This window comes from Athene noctua, chromosome 3 (genome assembly GCF_965140245.1).
Source record: "Athene noctua chromosome 3, bAthNoc1.hap1.1, whole genome shotgun sequence".
NCBI lineage: Eukaryota > Metazoa > Chordata > Aves > Strigiformes > Strigidae > Athene > Athene noctua.
In genome coordinates, this window is record NC_134039.1 from 60,560,654 (window position 1) to 60,579,120 (window position 18,467).

General features: G+C 36.6%; 1 protein-coding gene across 1 annotated transcript in view; it reads right to left on the reverse strand.

Annotated features, from left to right (window-relative positions):
* Nucleotides 1–6,854: 6,854 nt before the first annotated feature.
* Nucleotides 6,855–18,467, reverse strand: part of CTTNBP2 (cortactin binding protein 2) — an 85,422-nt gene continuing 73,809 nt past the window's right edge. The window contains exons 18-23 of the mRNA XM_074903147.1: nt 16,808–17,013; nt 16,402–16,587; nt 14,570–14,630; nt 13,518–13,650; nt 11,497–11,598; nt 6,855–8,556 (exon numbers count right to left, since the gene is read on the reverse strand). Coding sequence (XP_074759248.1) covers nt 8,311–8,556; nt 11,497–11,598; nt 13,518–13,650; nt 14,570–14,630; nt 16,402–16,587; nt 16,808–17,013 — 934 coding nt within the window. The 3' untranslated portion in view covers nt 6,855–8,310. The remainder of the gene's footprint in view (nt 8,557–11,496; nt 11,599–13,517; nt 13,651–14,569; nt 14,631–16,401; nt 16,588–16,807; nt 17,014–18,467) is intronic.

The following is an 18,467-nucleotide window of genomic DNA, read 5'->3' on the forward strand; positions in this document are numbered from 1 at the left end:
GAGGCGGTGTGGGCACCCTCTTTATGGAGCGAATCATCATCAGTGTCCCACGATGACAGCACCCGCGTTTCTGAAACTGTGGGAGCCATGAACAAACCGAACCTTGCAGGAGGTGCTCACTGCAGTGACTACATGTGCATTTGGGAATTTCTTCCCTTCCATGGTTAATTGTGTGCATTCTTTGAAGTTTTGCCACTTTTAATGGTAAAACCAGACTTCCTTTGAAAAGCTGCTTTCAGTTGGTACTAATGAGATGGCAAGCAGAATAACCTGCTTTGGCCGACATAATCATTTCATAAAACTTTTAGAAATGTTCTTACTGGGGTGAGAGATCCAGACAGCAGGAAGAATGTGAGAAAAATAATCAAACCTGGGTGGAAAATAGAAAAATCAGAATGTAAAAAGCTTCTTTGGATTGACTTCCTGCAAACGAATTAAGGGACAATATCAGCATGGTGCACAGAAAACTTCCTCCTCTTTGTTTTCCATGAAGCAACTGTAATTTCAACTTAGCAGAAAAGGCCAAATGCCCTTTCATAACAACACACCACTCCACGTGCATAGATGAGAATGAAGGAAGAGAGGATATTACCTTGCAAGCCAGTCAGCATCTCTCATAACTCCACGATTAAGGGAGAATTTCCTCTTAAAACCTAGGAGACTGTCAACCTGACCCGACACTCACAGCAGGATGAGTGCGGGCTGACATCAGCATCTAGCAAACAGTAGGACTCCTGGCAGTGGAACACTAATAGTCTGCGTAGGTCTGGCACCTTTACATGCTTCTTACTCTGGCCTAAAACAAAAAGAAGAAACCTCTCAGAAGTAGACTTTAATAATGAAATTAATTTTTATACTCTTCTGGTTTGCAGTTTTATGATGAAACTGAACTTTCTCTAGGATATTTTATTTATTTTACTAAGGAAATTATGTATTTTAAAGGTGATTATGTACTATAAAAAATATATTTGTACAAAAAGTTTTATATTTGGATTGTTGGGGGTGTTTTTTGCTACTAGTCTTTGATGTCACATTATGACAGAGCTGTTAAAAACGAGGGCAGCCCCAGAGTTAGGCCAGGTACTGTCCAATGCTGTCTTTGTGCACTAAAGTATTTTAATGATGCAAACATTTTACATTATTTTTTTCTTTAAATAAATAAATAAAAAAAAGAAACTGTCTGGTACAACATGTTACAACACCTCCCCCGGTGCAGATACTGCAGACCTATTCTGGTCCTTCCACTTCGGTCATTGATGCCCGTCAAATACCTTCTATTAGGTATTTCTTCTAATAGAAATACCTTCTATTTCTTGCAAAGGCCCACTGGTGAAACGTGGGGCTGCGGGCGCTGCTGGAGGTGCGACGGGGCACTGGGGATGCTGCCGCCGCTGGGCCCCTCTCAGGCCAGTTGTCCTGTCGGGGATGCTCTGGCCGAGGAAGGTCTGTACAAAGAGCTCTTCTGAAACCGCTGCTACCAGGCTGTTGGCAGCACTGCCACGCAGATGCTTTGCAAATACGAAGTGGTTATAAATGAGCTTTACATCTCACTGTGCTTGAGCCCTAAAGCTGCGAAGAGCAGCACATGCGAGTCTTGGAAAGAAAGTCTTTAAGGCATTGTGTAGGCACAGCGGCCGTGCCCCGAGCCTGTGGCAGCACCCAGCGTGGCTGGGCATCAAGTGTGGAGCTGCTTGAGGTGCTGCTGGGTCCGGCTGGAGCCTGCGAGCGCTGGAGCTCACTCTGAAGCAGCTGCTTACCCCGTCCCACTCTTGTTTTCCTCTAACTCTGTCCCACATTACATATTGTCAGCCCCTCATTACATATTTCCTCTGCAAATATACTTCTTCTTTCTGTCTTATCTTTTCCGGCCCAGACCATCATACTGTGCTTTTATTCTTGTCCACCTTCTAGCACCAACCTGGATCTCTTTCCTTTCTGTCTGCAAGAACATCTCCTTGCTTTGCCTGATTTGCTCCATGAAGTGATGCCTGTTGCTACAGAGTTCTGGATACCCCTGAGTCTCAATTATGCCATGTCACTCTTTCTCTACCACTAAATTCTGCCTGCTTCAGCCTTTATAACAACTGAAAACCAACTGTATATTAAAGCAGCATCACTTTTGAATCCTATCTCCATTCCCCTTACTCAAATTTTGTCCCACTCTCACTGTGTATCACTTTTCTCACACAGCCAGATCACTGTTTGTACAAGTCTTTGCAGTGTATGTGGCCAAGCCTGGCCAGGGGGCCAGAGCTGCTGCAGCGTGGCCAAGCCCCAGAAGGTATGCCAAGGATCAGTCTTTTTAAGGATGCTACTCAGAGAAGTAGACATACCATGTGAGAGAATTTGTTACCTAAATAAACAAGATGATACAGAAAGATCAGCAGGAAAAAACCACTGTGTCATCAGAATCAGAGCACACTGCAAAGTTTGCACAATTAGTAGCATTATTTTTGGTGGGGTCATTGTTGCAGTTAGAAGGTGGCAAGTTGGTCTGAGTGGACAAGGAGACACTACAAAAAAGGAAAAGGTAAATAACAGCAGGAACATGTAGTAGACAGGACATATGTGGAAGCTGCTGATACAAACCCCCAGGAGCGCTTTGAAGGAAAAAATGAGTCAGTCCACTGACTGCTCCCTGCCCTGTAGCACCCTACTCATTGAGACAGCTTCTGCTATCAGTACCCAGCCACCACTGCTGTACTGCCTGTCCCAAAGAGCCCAGGCAAGATGCTGTGGAAATGCTTCTCTCTGCCCTCCGAGGGCAAGTGTGAAAAGTCTGGAGAAAACTTATTTTTTTCAGTCCAAACATATTGCTCCAGCTACTTTGGAGTTCAGGCTGGAACAGGAGGCAAGTCGGTACCAGCCTCCATAACGAGGAGAAGGACAGCATCTGCTCCCCATCAGAGGTCAAGAAGAGCATGTTACGTTCTAGAATAAACATTCTTGTACTTGCTGTCGGTGGGATAACAGCTCCCAGGGCTGTTTGCCAGAGCTAAGCTGGGAAGTTGCACATACTGTTCATGGTGGAAAATGGAGCACAAGAGGGAAAAAAAGAAAATGAGGCTATAACTCAAGCACGGTAGCAGACCAAACAACGACCTTCATAAATACAGGCTAAGCATTACATGAGAATTTTTCTTTTCATGTGCTTCACTTTGCATACATTTGATAAAACAAAACAGATAGGAAAAACTACTCATCTCAAAGCACTTTGTTACTAAATACACACACTTGTACTATTAAAAGGGGTGTGTGTGTACAATATACAGCCAAAGAGAAGAGCATGCTGATTCTAATACTACATATGAACATTTCATTTTACATCCTGCTAGGAAGAAACAAAAAAAATTTGAAAAGAGTGAAATTACTCTGCAGAGGATCTGTAGCTCTCCTTAAGTACAGAGGAGAAGGGTGGCCAAGCACTAAGAAGCTCTTAGGACAACAGCCAAGCAAGGTTAGCCTAAACGAACTTGAACTGTACATATTTGTACATGCATACAAATCTCCATCTTTGTAAATCCTACATACACAATAACTACACAAAGCAGCTTGATAATCGTCATTAGCAGGAACTGCTCAATCTCTCACCAGGGTCAAACAAGCCTGCTGTCCCAAAAAACATTTTTGCTTTCACAGTTGCTTAACTGGTGTCTTACCAACTTTAGTATTTAATTCATTAAATATTTATTTCTAGCATCTTTCTTAAGATTCACCTCCTCTATTTCCACAAGCCTTATATCCCTCAGCCTGTTACACCAGCATCAGAGCTGCTAAACACCTGATGGCCTTCGTACTTCCTGAATTCTACTCTGTTCAAGCAACGGGTTTAAGTTATTTTTCTGAAATGTGGCAGCTCTTGAAAAAGGTGCCTTTTAAAACATTTCCTCACATTATGATTAATTCCAAATTGGCCTTGACTGTTGGAGATCCGTTCAGAACTAAATAATTTATTTAATTATTAAATTAAATTATTTATTAATTTACTTAATAATTTATTTATTGATAATATTTATATTATTATATAAAATATTTATATAAATTACTTAATAATTTATTATTTATTAATTTACTTAATAGTATTCTGGTAATTTTTTTCTCCTCCTTCTGATATAGATCTGGTATTTTAATTCTACCATTACTTTGCTATGATTTAACATCTGGAAAAAACCCAAACCACTTTAGAACTGTATGTACAATTGTTCATTAATGGACAATTAATTGCTGCCTAAAAATCTTGCAAATTAAGCAACATGCAATGCAATACAGTAACACATTTCCTGTACAAACCCTCATGTTCTCCAAAAACAGTTTCCTGTTCCTAGGATAAACAATATTACTACTAATTTTATTCACCAGGACTTACGTCAATCTCAAAATACAACCCTTGTAAATGCAACTGGAGATTTTGAAGTGGTGTCTTAACTTTCTTGCCTGTTAATTTTTCTTCTTTCTCAAGAGGTTCCTTTTCATTGTGACCAAAGCGTTAATGTGTGAATGGGTTTTCATAGTCTCCTCTCCCAAACCCTTTCAAACATGTAAGAATGAATTTTTGTCACTGATATGTTCAGGGGCCTACAATTACTGTTGCTGTCTCTGTGATGAGCCTGTGAGTTTGCTGCAACCTCTGCAGCTGGAAAAGGAATGTGCCACTGATTGGACTTGCCAGTTACTTGTGCTCTGCTTTCTCCTAAGCCTGGACTGCGCTGCATGACACAGGGGACTGCATCCCAGCTCCTTTTTGAGCTAATACTACTCAAAACTACAGTTGGACTACCACTGTGCTGAGGAAGTATTTCCCCTCTCCCAGACTTCTGTTCCTCTAAATCCTTGAAGTTAAAAGTCCCTTCTTTCTGATAACTGTATGCAAAAGCAAATTTCTGCCTTCTGAGTCTACCTTTGCTACAGCCCAGCACACACCTCATATTGCCTCAGCAGCCACTTTGACTTCAGGTTTCTGAAGAACAGCCCACTTTGTAATTCTGAAGTCTCCTAATTATGGTTTGAATGTCATAAACATCACAGCACCAAGAACGTGGTCCCTCATCCTTTCTCCAGATTGGCTGCTTCCACAAGCATCTTCCACCTCTAGAGGCTATATTCCGCTTCTCCAGTTTTACTGGAAAGCTGGAGGGATTTGTTTTGTAAATGACTTGAGCTATATTATGGGAACAGATGCACTTCATAAATGCAGGCCCTCTGATTTCGTTCTTGTTGGTGAATGCTGCTGCTTTTGTTGAATGACGAAGCAGGTTTCTTCACACCTTTTATTTTGGAGCTCATGCTCAGCAACTAAGCAGCTGAGGCAAGTATTGTCTGATGGACTCAGACATTCATTTAAGGAACATATTCCATGTTCTTTGACAAGAAATAAGAATCATAGAGACATGCTGAAAGCTTTTCTTTTCAGGACTGACTTGAAGAGGAAAGCTGGAATATTTAGGATTTACTAAAGTCACAGCTGGATGAGAATAATCTTTCATGTTCTTCTGGTTGAAGAGATTGAGTCATGTGTAAGGACTGTAGTATATCCAGATAGGGGCTAAATTTAAAGTGTTTTCACTGACATAGTGGCCTGTGGAATGGATGCAAACTTAGAAGCTTCCCTGTAACTTGAGATACAATTTAAAGATATGGAAAGGGGTAATAGATGGGAGTAGAGCACAGCATGGAGCAGCGTGGTCCATCATAGATAGCACATGTAAAACCTCTCTGCCTAAGACAAAGGAAAGAATGAAGAAGATTTTGCCCATTTAGAGTAGCCATTACAAGTCATGTATGAGGAGTGCTGTTTGTAGCATCACAGGAAGAACCTTAAGATACAGTGAGGCCCTGGACACATGAACAGAGTTTTGCCATGCTTCTGCACGGTCTGTCACAATCCAAATGAGAAGCCAATGGAGAAGCTGATACGTTCGCATGCAAACTATTTTATGATTACGTGGTTTTCACCATTTGAGGGCAGGAAATGATAGAGCCTAACAAGAGAGCTTAACAGTTACTACAGAATGTAAGACTCAATTAAGAGATCTGCAAAATACTGTGTGACTAAAGATGTGTGAAGATCACAGACTGTTTTGAACTGAAAGACAGACAAACAAAATGATAGTGGGTAGAAATAAACCAGGTAAAAGATGCAGATTGAAAGAGATAAGGACAGCAGGCTGAAAAGAAGGATAATGAGGGCATTGAAAGGCAATGCTAAATTTAGCAAGAGACCTAACTTTTAAACAGATGATCAAAGTTACTTTGTCTTCTACAGATTTTCACTCAAAGTACAACACTGAAGACTTTTGATTCTCACATTTTAAGACTGTATATTGTCTGTATATCTCAAAACATGCTATATCACACTGTGCATCTTCCTGCACAGAAACATACTGCTAATGCTTGATCTAAATGAGATCTGACATTTCCAAGGGTATGTTCAAACCTAGCTTAGAAACATGTCAGAATTTTTCTTCTATTCTTACAGCTTTTTTTTTTAAAAAAGTTTACCGTTATTACAAATCCTGATGTTGCAACTCCTGTGATCACTACAAAAAATGTTTTCCATCTGTGTTCCTCCCCATGAAATCGATGCGACCTTCTCACACAAGCTACCCCACTGCTGCTCACACCGCTTCAGCATGTAAGGGGTCCTAATTGCTGAGACACATTGCTCTGACCCACAGCGATTAGCAGCTGACTCATTCTGTTGAGAACCAACTGCAAGAGTAGCATCCCATTTTTCAGCACCAAAATTACTGCTAAAGAAAAAAAAAAAATCAACCTCTACAGAAATCATTGTTAGTTGGTTGTATGTTACTACCACAAAAGAAATTGAAGCTTTAATAAAAGAGTGATTACCAAAAGACATGAAACTTTGTAAATATATTGTACAAGAAATGATTACAGAAATAAGCTCCTAGTATTCTGTGTCAATAGAGATAACACACACATACAAACTAAGAGACAGAAAGACAATATGCAGTACAAAAATTTTATTGACATGAGTTTGGGATGATTGTTTTACATATAAAGGTGAAGCGTTAGGAAACAGTTAGGTAATCCTTCTCTCTTCCAGGCTTAATTTGAGAAGAATGCTACTTTGTAAATTATAGGCATGACCATGTTACTGTCCATAGCTCCCCAAACCATCTCCTGGGAGTCCATCAGAAGGCATCTAAGTCTGATCTCAAGAAAACTCCACACTTTCCTCTGCCTACCAGGTGAGGTAGCGAGACAACAAGCGTTTCCACATTATTACAGTCCACAAGTATATAACTGTAGCTACTGTCAGGAAAGCCTTGGAAAATACTCCCTTTGTAGAAACTCTCCCTCATGGGAACATGATCTACCTCTGTAGTGAGGGGGAAATGATAAAGACTTAATTTTAACTGCAACTCAAGTATCATTTCACGGCAATTACATCTTAAAGCCACAACAGAAATTGATAATTACATAGTAACTCATGTTACCGCTACTACATTATCTCTGATAATACTGTAGTTAAGCTTGTGCTCAAATTCCTTTTCAGTAAAATCTGTTTATGTAAAACACTACTATTTCTTGGATACTCTTAAAACACTAATGAAGTATATAAAAGTTTTTACAGTATACAAGAAAAACTAAGTTAATAAATGATCACATTTTCTTCAATTCTATCAAAGAATAAGAGTCTGAGAAAAATAACTTTTATTGCATTTTAATTTCTCAATCTCTTTCCTTTTTTAAAAGATAAAAGTTATAAGAGAAATTCATGACATTTTAGATGAAGAGAAGCTTGGGAGAAACAAAATCACAATTCAGCAGGCAGATGATGGCGAAATCAAAGTATTTAATATGGCTTGTAGCTGAAAGTAATTGATCTGCATTTCCAATCATTGTAGTTATTGCCACATTCCATTAATTGTTCATCAAGTGAAGATAAAAACATGTCTTTAAAATGCATGTACAATAGCTTTAAGCCATTGCTGTACATATTGTGCAACTCATCTGAATGCAGTTTAACACGTGAACTTAATATTTATGTACAGTATATACACAGACAGAATCCTGTGGTAATACCCCTGAAGATTAGCATTTAAACAAGTAATTTTCATAATAAAAGAAGAAAAAAAAAATCTATGAAGGTGGCAAAACTGCCCATTTCTGAAGTTCAAATCAATATAATTTCTAGCTGATTTACATAGAAATAAAACTGTGGTCCTGTACAAACTTTACATTACAGGGAAACAGTTTATTTTTAAAAAAATATTTACATATTTGAGTACTTGGTTCTTTGCAATAGAGATTATATGAACACAGAAAATTGTATGGTAGGCAGGTTTATTTATTAGGTTTTTCTGTTTGTTCTTTTTTGTGCAAATTCCAAATCTCTCTTTTTGTGTTATTATCTGCCTCTATTTGCCTTGTATTACTGCTGCTGCTTTTTTTAGTATTCTGAGAAGGCTGGGTGACTTTACTTCTAGGAACAGGAAGAAAAGATTTAACTCTTGAAACACCCAACTCTGTCTTTGATCTACTGTTGCTGCTTTCCACAGTTCGACTGCTGCTGAGAGGACGCATTCCATCCTATGAATAAAAAAACCACATTTTCTGTATTAATAATTATTGCCATTTGACCTGAAAAGCAACCAACCAACCCTACCAGCCCCAGAGAACCTTTGTTATTTAAAAGTCTTCTGCAGTTTAATATGACCACTTCTTACTACTTGGTGAACAAACTATGGCATTTTTTTGCTTCTTTGACTGAAAGGCAAGCAATATCATCAAGATCTTACAACACCAAAATAAGTCAACAGGGTTTTTGCACTGCCATTGAAAAAAACTTAAATTTGATTCTCAGATGTCTCGATTTCAGGAGTACCCAAATAAAAAATACATGTTCTTTCTTTCGTTATTGTGGAAAAATGACAGCTGCAGCCACAGCTAAAAGGGAAAAATAGAAAATTAGGTAGTTATGAGCAAAGAATCCAGCTTTACAGATTCAGTAAAGATACTCACTTTTTTTGTACCATCAAGGCCATAAATAAAACAACATAATCATGATGAAAATAATACTTCAAGAATAGAAGCTGAAATACTAGTTACATTTTTATCCATAATCTTATAGATTGCTTTCTTATAAATTAGAGATTAGCATCTCAAATTATTTATGCTAAGAAGCTACATTCTTAAAAACTGGTCTATACTATATTCACTCACTCAAATTTAGATATCTGAACTGCCAAAGTCAGGTATGTTGTCACTTTTTGTTCCTTTATAGTCAAAGACAAAGAGGTTAGTTAAGCCATTTTATGATGGTCACTAACATATATCTTTCATGAGAGATGCTTACCTTTCCACTGACAGGAAAGAGAATTAGGACCCTATGATGAGCAATATTAAAAAGTTGATCTTCACCATCAGCTACTCCTCTTCATATAAAGGTTGATGGCATGAAAACTTATTTCTTATTAATCCCTTTTAATCAATTTGTTTGTTTGTATACTGGATCAAAGATTTTGCACCTCTTATCAGGTTTCTCTTTCTCCTTCACATACTTGAAAACAGTTTTTCTTCCAGGCAATTAAATAAAATACAATTATGGGTATGTTGCCCCTTTAAGTAATTGGTCTTATTACTGTTGATAAGATCTCTTCTGCTTATTGAGTTTTGCTTTTGTTACCTAAAGACTTCTACTTACCTTCGGAAAAGGATGCTTTTCTAATCTCAAACTTTTTTTAAACACCAGTTCTTGCAGCTGCATAGGTTTATTATTGTTACAATTGCCCCTAAAAGTGTGACTTCTGCTTCCAAACTAAGACTGTGCTCTTCTAGATTTTTGATAAATCTTCTGTAGTAATGATTAAATTTAGAAATAAAGCTTACCATTCTATTAGATCTCCTTCCCCTCTAGCAAAAGGTTGGATTGTGTTTCCTTCATTTTGGCCAACATTTGCCCACAAAGATATGGGAAATTCCCTTTTTTTTTTTTTATTCTGTATGAAATCTTTTGACTAAGTTCTTCATAGAACTCAAAGATAGCTAAGATCATCTTTACATTGTTAGAAGGAATTTTAAAAGGAAAAAGTTCACTAGGAAAAATTTACAGTAGGAACGGGTAGGTCAGCTTACCAAATTATACAGGCATCACTACTATGTGAAGCTCTGATTTGCAATGTCTGAAATTAACGTGTTTAGAGAAATATTTAAAAGCAGTATATCTAAATGTGAATCTGAAGTGTTAAAATTGTTTCCATCAGCAGAGACAGTTTCCTGGATTTTAAATAAAATTACAGAAAATATTCTAACATTTCGCATATTTTGATATGAAAAAATAGGAAGGGTGGTAAATCATCTCATCCAGCTTTAGCTACTTCATTGTACCTGCAGAAAATAGACAGTGTCTCTAAAAACAGTTCATCACAGTCAGACAAAAGCATCTGGACTGGACTCTAGAGGACCCCTATCAAGGGAATATAGATGATTCTACCCTGGCTAAGCTTAATTGAGCCGTGTGCTCAAAAGCTCTCTTGATGTTCAAAAACACAAGGAGCAAGACAGAAAAGGGAAAATAACAACAGAGAAAGCAATAATTTGTACTTTATTATCCAAAGAATGAAAACTAAGCAGGATATAATTACATCTTCATATTCAGTGGGGATGTTAGCATTCACAAACAATTATTTGAATTTCTCAAAGGAAGAAGATAGTGGACCTATTATATCTTGCAGTAGTATTCAGCTTACCTTTCCACTCTGAAACGGCTCTGAAGACAGTAAAGTTTGTTTACATTTAGACTATTTTTTCCCAGAATCACCAAACTTATAACACAGGGTTTCTTTTGATTTCTCATAAATAATATAGCAAGACAAGTGTATATTACAATAAACAGCTAGGTAGAAAAATGAAACTGAATGCTTCTTTGAAAAAAAAATGCTATTCTTCACAAACTCCAGTAATATCATATCTTGTCAAAATTTCTACCACTGAGACCTTTGACACCAGAACAGCTCAATTCTACTTAAATAACAACACACAGGAAAACAGTGGTTTGAAATCATATACATGTGGGTAATCACTACCAAAGAAATGGTAGGAAAAAAAACCCAGGAGCCAGCAATTTTACATCAAGAATTTTAAAAAATTTTGCGCTTTGGCAACCTTACTGAGTAACATTAATTGTGGGGAAAAAAATTAATCCGGGGCTTTTAATTCTCTCAATATCTGATGCAAATTACTTATAATGTCAAAGTAATGTCAACAATACTTGCCCTAGGGAGATGGCTTTATGTAAACATGAAAACTGAAGCAAATACATCCATTGTTTAATAAATCTTTAGTTTCCATTAGGACACATGGAAGAAACTTGGCATGGTGTATCTATCAAGTTTCCTAAGAATCATGACAGTTTATTCTTGTAATAAACAGGGCACTGGAACACTAATTCTTTGGATCCAACCAGGAATTCAGATTCTGGAGAAACTCAAGATACCTTCCCTATCTTACAACAAAACTTGTTTCACCTACCTTTTGTGCTGTTGTGTTACTTGGGTTAGTACCACTTGCTGAAAATACAGGATTGTTCTGAGAGTTGTTGAACATCAATAACTCATCCTTAGAATCTGCAATCTAAAAAAGTTAAGAAAATGGGGATTTTTTCAGTTATTCAAAGCAGAGATTGTGTTTCCATTTGCCAAATTATGTAGCCTCAATTTTATTTTCATTTAGTTTCTGTGCCATGCAATGCATAAATATCCAAAGAATGATTAAAATATCTTTCCTTGAGTGTGTTTGTAAGAGATGGGAGATAGAGAGAGATTTCACACTGAATATTATCAAGAGGAAGATTAAACATACATTACATACATACAATACTATTAAGTGGAGCCTAAGGTGAGTTTCCCATTACATTTTATCCAGCCCCAAGAATATCACAGAAAAGAATGATCCTTTTCCTCCTGCCATGTTTCTTCCCTGCTATTTTCCATCAAACCTTGTGACCATGCAATAGTAGATAGAGTCTGATCAGCCTTCCGTCCTCACTGAAAACTAGGAATTTTATCCTGGGGCAAGCTGATCCAGTTCAACTCTGCAACTGCAAAAGTACTCAATCCCAATGTAACAGAGGCAGCAGGAACATGTTTGAGTGAAAGGGCAAATTCGAGAATAGAAGTACTTATTCTGATGGCAGCCTGAAATTACATTACACAAAGAAAACATGCAATAGCACCCTTACTTCTGTAATGCTCTACCAGGCAGCTAGGAATTAACAACAGAAATTCCAGCCATAGATGGTTCCACCCATGGTGAGGAAACTGAACAAAAGACAGTGACATCTATCTTCTTCCTTATCTAACCCATATTTCCTTGAATTGTCAACAATGAGCAATTACATGTTATTAAACACAATTTTAAGTTGGTTACCATTTCTTTAAGCACATCCCATTCTTTGAAGGATAGATATAGTAAATCTCTGCTGATTAGCTTGCCAGCTTGGTGCCTATGACTCATGCAAGCACTGTAAATACTTCAAAAAATCACAATCCAAAACAAAACACCATAATAAAGGATTTCATTAAATAGGTTGAAAAATCTTCCCAAACACAGTGTTTCTTTTTTTAATACAAACTTGGTTGACTTCTAAGAATAAACAGAATACTTAATAAAGCAAAACTAATAGACCTGCTGTTCAGGGAGATCCTAGAGGATGTAATGCAGAGCCTAACTGGACAATAGCTTACGACTGACTCTAGCTGTGTTTGAAAAGATACGGAACCACTGCTCTGGTGTGTATGCAGCCTGCTGTCACACCCACCTACTGCAGCTGTGCTAAAGGAAAGAAGGAAACGAATAAACAGCTACAGCTACAGAGAGAGCTGGATGCTTTTGGTGTAGAAGAAAAAATGAGAGAGATCCACGGCCCCACGCTCTGCTCCAACAGGCCTCCCATAACCACCCACAACCCATTCCAGAACAGAACTCAGCCCCAAACCTATGAGCCTTACGAGCATCCTTCACCCTCTTCTGCCACTGTTAAGGAAGAATGAGGCCAATCCATTCTTTCTTGCTTGGGCAGCAAAACTGCATTTTGCCTACACAGCAGAGGAGCCTTGAGACTGTTCTGTGATGGCTAATGGGTTTACATTAAAGAAACCAAATGTGCAATGCATATTAGGAAAAACTTTCTATGTCTTTAAGATTGCAAAACAGTTTCCCAGTGGAAGCAATGATAGCATGAAAGATAACATGGGGAATAATAATGCAGAGAAAGCTATCGTTGCTAGCATTTATGAACTTAAAAATTTCCGTCTCAACTGCAAAAATCTCTACAAGAAAAAATAGTGAAGGTGTAATTTAAAATAATGTATATTAAACCAGAATACTTACCCTCAAATGTATAATTTATTAGTTGACTTTGGCTTATTCCCAAAAAATTTAATAATTTTATTCAGTTCAAGCAGTGCTTGTAAATTAAAGATTTATTGTAAACTTGTAGCAAACAACTGCATATGGTAATGACATAAATTATTTAAAAACCTTGTGTTTACCTTGCTTATATCAGGCTCAGATTTGCTGGAACACATACTTTGAAGTTCCTGCACAAGATCTAGTTCATCATCAGAACCAAGGGACAGCCTTTGCTCCAGATTTGACGTTCTCAATTGATCCTTCTCTGAAGATCTGGTTAAAAAACCCCAACATAAGTCGAGAACAATTATAATTATGCTATGAAACAAAATTTTAAAGTAAGTATTATACAGACCTGAAAAATAGTAATTTCTTTTCGAATGACCTTTACTACCAGAAACAGAAAGAAAATAACATCTAATTAAGTAGCAGCACTAGTTGTCAATATTGTTATATCATAATAGATCTTCATTCTATTCAAATGATTTCCATTCTGAAATTTTAACAAAGGATTCTTCTGCCTACTATCTTCAGAGGTTCTCCACTTTTTAAGATGGAGCAATCAATTTTATTCCACTCTGTTTTGGACTTAATTACAAACACTTAACCCCTGGCATACTGAAAGCATAAATATTCTATACTCTCCGTCCTTGTGAATATGGTAGAACCAAGGTTTCAAATTGAAGCAAAGTCGCAAATGCAGTTCCCTCTGGCTAATTCGTACGCTTTCTTAGAGAAATTTGTATCATTTTGACTAAAGTGCATGTACTATACCATTCTGAATTGCCATTCAAAAAGAGCCAGAGGAGTTTTTAAAATATAATGTCAGGTGAGAAAAGCATATGGTTGGCTTTTCATGGGAGAGTAAGTGTTACATAATATTCTTAAGTCATAGACTATTCTGCTACATAAAAAGATATGTAGTGCTGCAAGGCTTGAATTACAGAAATAGATTCTAAAGCTATATTGAAGTACAATTTGTTTTGAAGTACAATTTGTTTTGAATTTGCATTGAAGTACAAATTTTATTTTCTCTCGGAAATGAAATTAAAAAGGATTATTTTCTTCAAATGTACAACCAAAACATTACCAAACATTCATCTACTCATTATAATGTGCTGGTTTACAACAAAATTTTATCATCTTTATATTGTTTGATTATGTGTTACAAATACCAGAAAGTACAACTTACTTTGTGGCAAGAGAAGCTCTTTTCCTACAGTTTGGTTGCAACACAGTCTTAGACTTTACACCTGCACAAAAGAGAGATGGACTTATTAGTGTGTTGCCATGTACATTGATTTCTTTATTCTAAAATCTGTAATAAACAGGGAAAAAGTGTTCTTATTTACTGGCTAATTACATCAATAGATTCTGTGAAATATCAGAATACATCCCTCTAAATTGTTCGGAGTAGCATTAGGAACTGCTAAAATGGCAAATGGGGCATGGGTTGCCCAAGCTTTTGTGGAAGACAGAACATGTCTGTGCACGGCACTTGAACCACCCTTACTGGTTCTCTCAAAGAGAAATCACTTGTCAACAGGGAAATACTTATGTTTGCTACAAACAACTTACTTGTAATCAGTAACAACATTTGATTCTCATAGTCAGAAATGGAAGGCTACTAAAATTAAATTCATCATTCCATTTTTTACTTATATTCAGATATGAACTGGACTCCAAGAACATTCTCAGATACAAGATACAGCATCAACCATCCTACTTCAGGTTATATTAATTTGATTTCTTAAATCCTCTTAGCGGGATTAGATAAATTCACAATTCAGATGGAGAACTAGTAATCAAAATCAGGACAGAGTTGCAGTTCAGAAAAAGCAGACTTCTTTATGAACAAGAGCTGAAGAAATGAATAGCTCAATTTAACATTACAAAGTATCAGGCATCAAGTATTTCAGTCTTTTATATATGAATTAATTGAGGCTAGAATCTTACTGTTTCTAAAGCGTGTGTAAGCCTCTCTCTCTCTAAATACCTTCCTAACTCTTCTGTCTGAAGGAGCTACCTTCATTTTCTGAGAGCAAAATGAGTAATTTGATTTTGTCCTCTAGTTTTTCTGTGCAATATTCTATTCCACTGCAGTATTGCTCAGTTTTCCTTCTTGACATATGTATGCTTTTAGAAAAATTATATGTTGCTTCTGCACATATTCGGACATTATCCCTGTGTAGTAAATGGCTTGTTAGATGGCTTTTGATCTTGAGGTGAAAAGACATTTCAAAAGTGTCAACTATTAATATAACTTTCAGATTTATACACACACATAGACCCAGTCATATAAAGCCTTCTTTATAAAATAGCATTCTGAAAATTATATGAAAGCTTCTTGAAAACTTGACAGTATCTATAACTACATAGAATTTTTGCATTTATTTTTTGCAATTAAAGTGATAATCAAACAAAAATCTTCAATTTAAAACCAAAGATCTCTTCCTTCCACTACAGGGCTTCCAGATTATTCTAATCCATTTAACTAAACAGACTGAATAAGAGATGCATGATCTGAGGATGCATGTATTAATTTATTTTTACGTCAATTCAAACAATAGTAATTATGGTAGTGAAGCTATAAAGTATGTGTAAAAAACTCCAAAAAGTAGGTTTACTCTAAATTAGGTGCAGAACTAAGGAGTACCAATCAAGTAATTAAGCGTTCTCTCAATCGATATTGAAGAATGATAAGAGCATCATTCTGTGCAACATGAGGTGAAATCACCGCTTAATCTTCCACCATCTGAGCCAAAGCTTACCTTATTATCAGACAATAGGAAGGGCATTAGAACAAACAAACAAACAAACAAACAAAAATTAATTAGGATACCTCACAGTTACAAAGAAATAATTTTGGGGAAAAAAAGTAAACAATTTTTTACTGGTAAACATAAACATGCGTGTCATTTATTTGAGAATTATTAGTTCATGATATAGAAGAAATGTCAGATTCATATCTATGCAGCTTAAACCCCCACTCCTTCTTTCAGAATTGAAAATAAAAAGCTTTACCTTCCGTATTTGTCTCCTGCTTGTTCCATGACTGGGAGGATAAATGGCCTGACTTTTTGCGAGGACTTGTGCTCACTTTTCTCCAAGAAGCATTCTCACCTCTTTTCTTACCACAATTTTTGTAGCTTGAAACCACGGATAAAGGAAAATTTCCTCCCTTAAAATCTGCTATATAGTTATCTAGCTCTGAAACAAAAGTAGAACAATGTTAAGAAGTGACTGTTGCAAAAGGTTCTTCTTTGACTACCTGTTTATACAACTACTTAGTTTAGTGACTCTAAATGCTTTTAACCACACACTTCCCATCATAACTACAGTTATGTTTTGTGGAAGTTTTAAAAAAGGAATCAAACAAATAAAAGCCCCCCTTTGGCAACATACAGCCTTTCAGACTGTTCACAGTTACCTGTTCTGGGTAGAGGACAGCCATGCAAAACAGCTTTATTTAGCAAGATACTGAGAGCAGCTTTAACAACAGCCTGTTGACCTTGGCTAGGATTTTTTTTTGCTATTGCTTGTCCTGGCACAGATGGTCTTTTCACAGAGGCTCTGGAGAGTATTGCTTCTTGAACTCTGGGAGCTATCACAGCATTCCATAACTTGGACATCCACCTGTAGGCACACAAACAATCCCTTAACTTCAGAGACAATTATCAAAACCCAAGATTTTATACTTTGGGTAGGCACATCAGATTTTGCATTTTCAGGAAGCACATATATTTTGGACTTCCTGTTGTACCCCATTTCAGAGAGAAACTGATTTTATTTAAGGTAGGATTTATTTGTTTTATAATAAAATATTTGACCTAACTTTATTCAGGTTGATTTGGCAAACTATTTGCCATCTGATGCTTTTCCTCCTTCAGATGAGGACTATAAAACATCCTTTTCATTTTAAGGCTGAAAGAAAGAATGTCTCAGAAAGACTTGTGTTCATGTATATACAAAAAAAGCCCCTTTCACATTTGCGAGTGCACGGAGAAATTTCCATGCTTGCAGGTGCTCATTCATAGTCTATTTGCTGCCAGAATGGGAAAAAGGAGGTATTCAGTTATGATTGCACCCTTTCAAGTATTCTTTCATTTCCAAACTTGTCCAGTTTACAAGACCTTTCTATTCGTACAGCTGCCTGGCTCTCACTCTCCTTTTGTTTACTTGATCTATGGTGAACTGTGTTTCCCGGATGCTGTGGATTTTCCAGATTGTCTGGTTTAGAGACTGGGTCCAATTAGAAAAATTTGAATCAAAGGGACATGGTTCTTCTGGGACTCTAAGACAGAAATATTACCTTGATTTAGCACAGAAGTGAAAAATTAGCGTTAGGAAATAAATAAATGCTATTTCTTACAGTTTATAGTTCTCAAGGGATAAAGGCTAGGAGTTTCAGGCTTAGGGCTCAACTCGCATTTATAAGAGACACTGAGATAATATTTTTTAGATAAAATCCAACTCTTTTTTTTTTTTCCTTATAATATCTTATGGGAGGAAGATTGTAAGATTTGAGAGTCAGAGGGTTTATATTAAAGGTCTATAAGAAATGATAGGCTATAATGCTGTGTTTCAGCTTTGCAGAAATCCATTCAGAAAAAGTGAAGGCTAAAACGTCTGTTTGACTTAAATGAACCATTTTGTTGCATATGTTGATACACAGAAGCCATCTTATTATAAAAAAATTATTACTTTTTGGCTTTTTTTAAAAGTTAGAATGCATGAATCATTTGATAGATGTATTTTTGGTGAGTTAAGAGTTACGAAGCATAAGACTGAGTTTTGATGATACATAACCATGCTACAAAGTGCTGGTATAAGCATGATAAAAGTTACGTTACTTAGAAAAATAATTAGTACAGTTGTTGAAATAAGATATAAAACGCATATTGGAGATGTTCCTTGAAGCTTCCTTAGCATAATGCTGTAGATACTATTCCTCATACAGTCTGTTCTGCTAGCTGAGTTAAGCTACCAAAATAAACAATTTCTTCCATTTTAGTATTAAAGAAGTCTATCTCTCCATTTCTGCCTCTGAAAGCTTTTGACATTTCACAGTTCTGTTGGTATAAATGGTC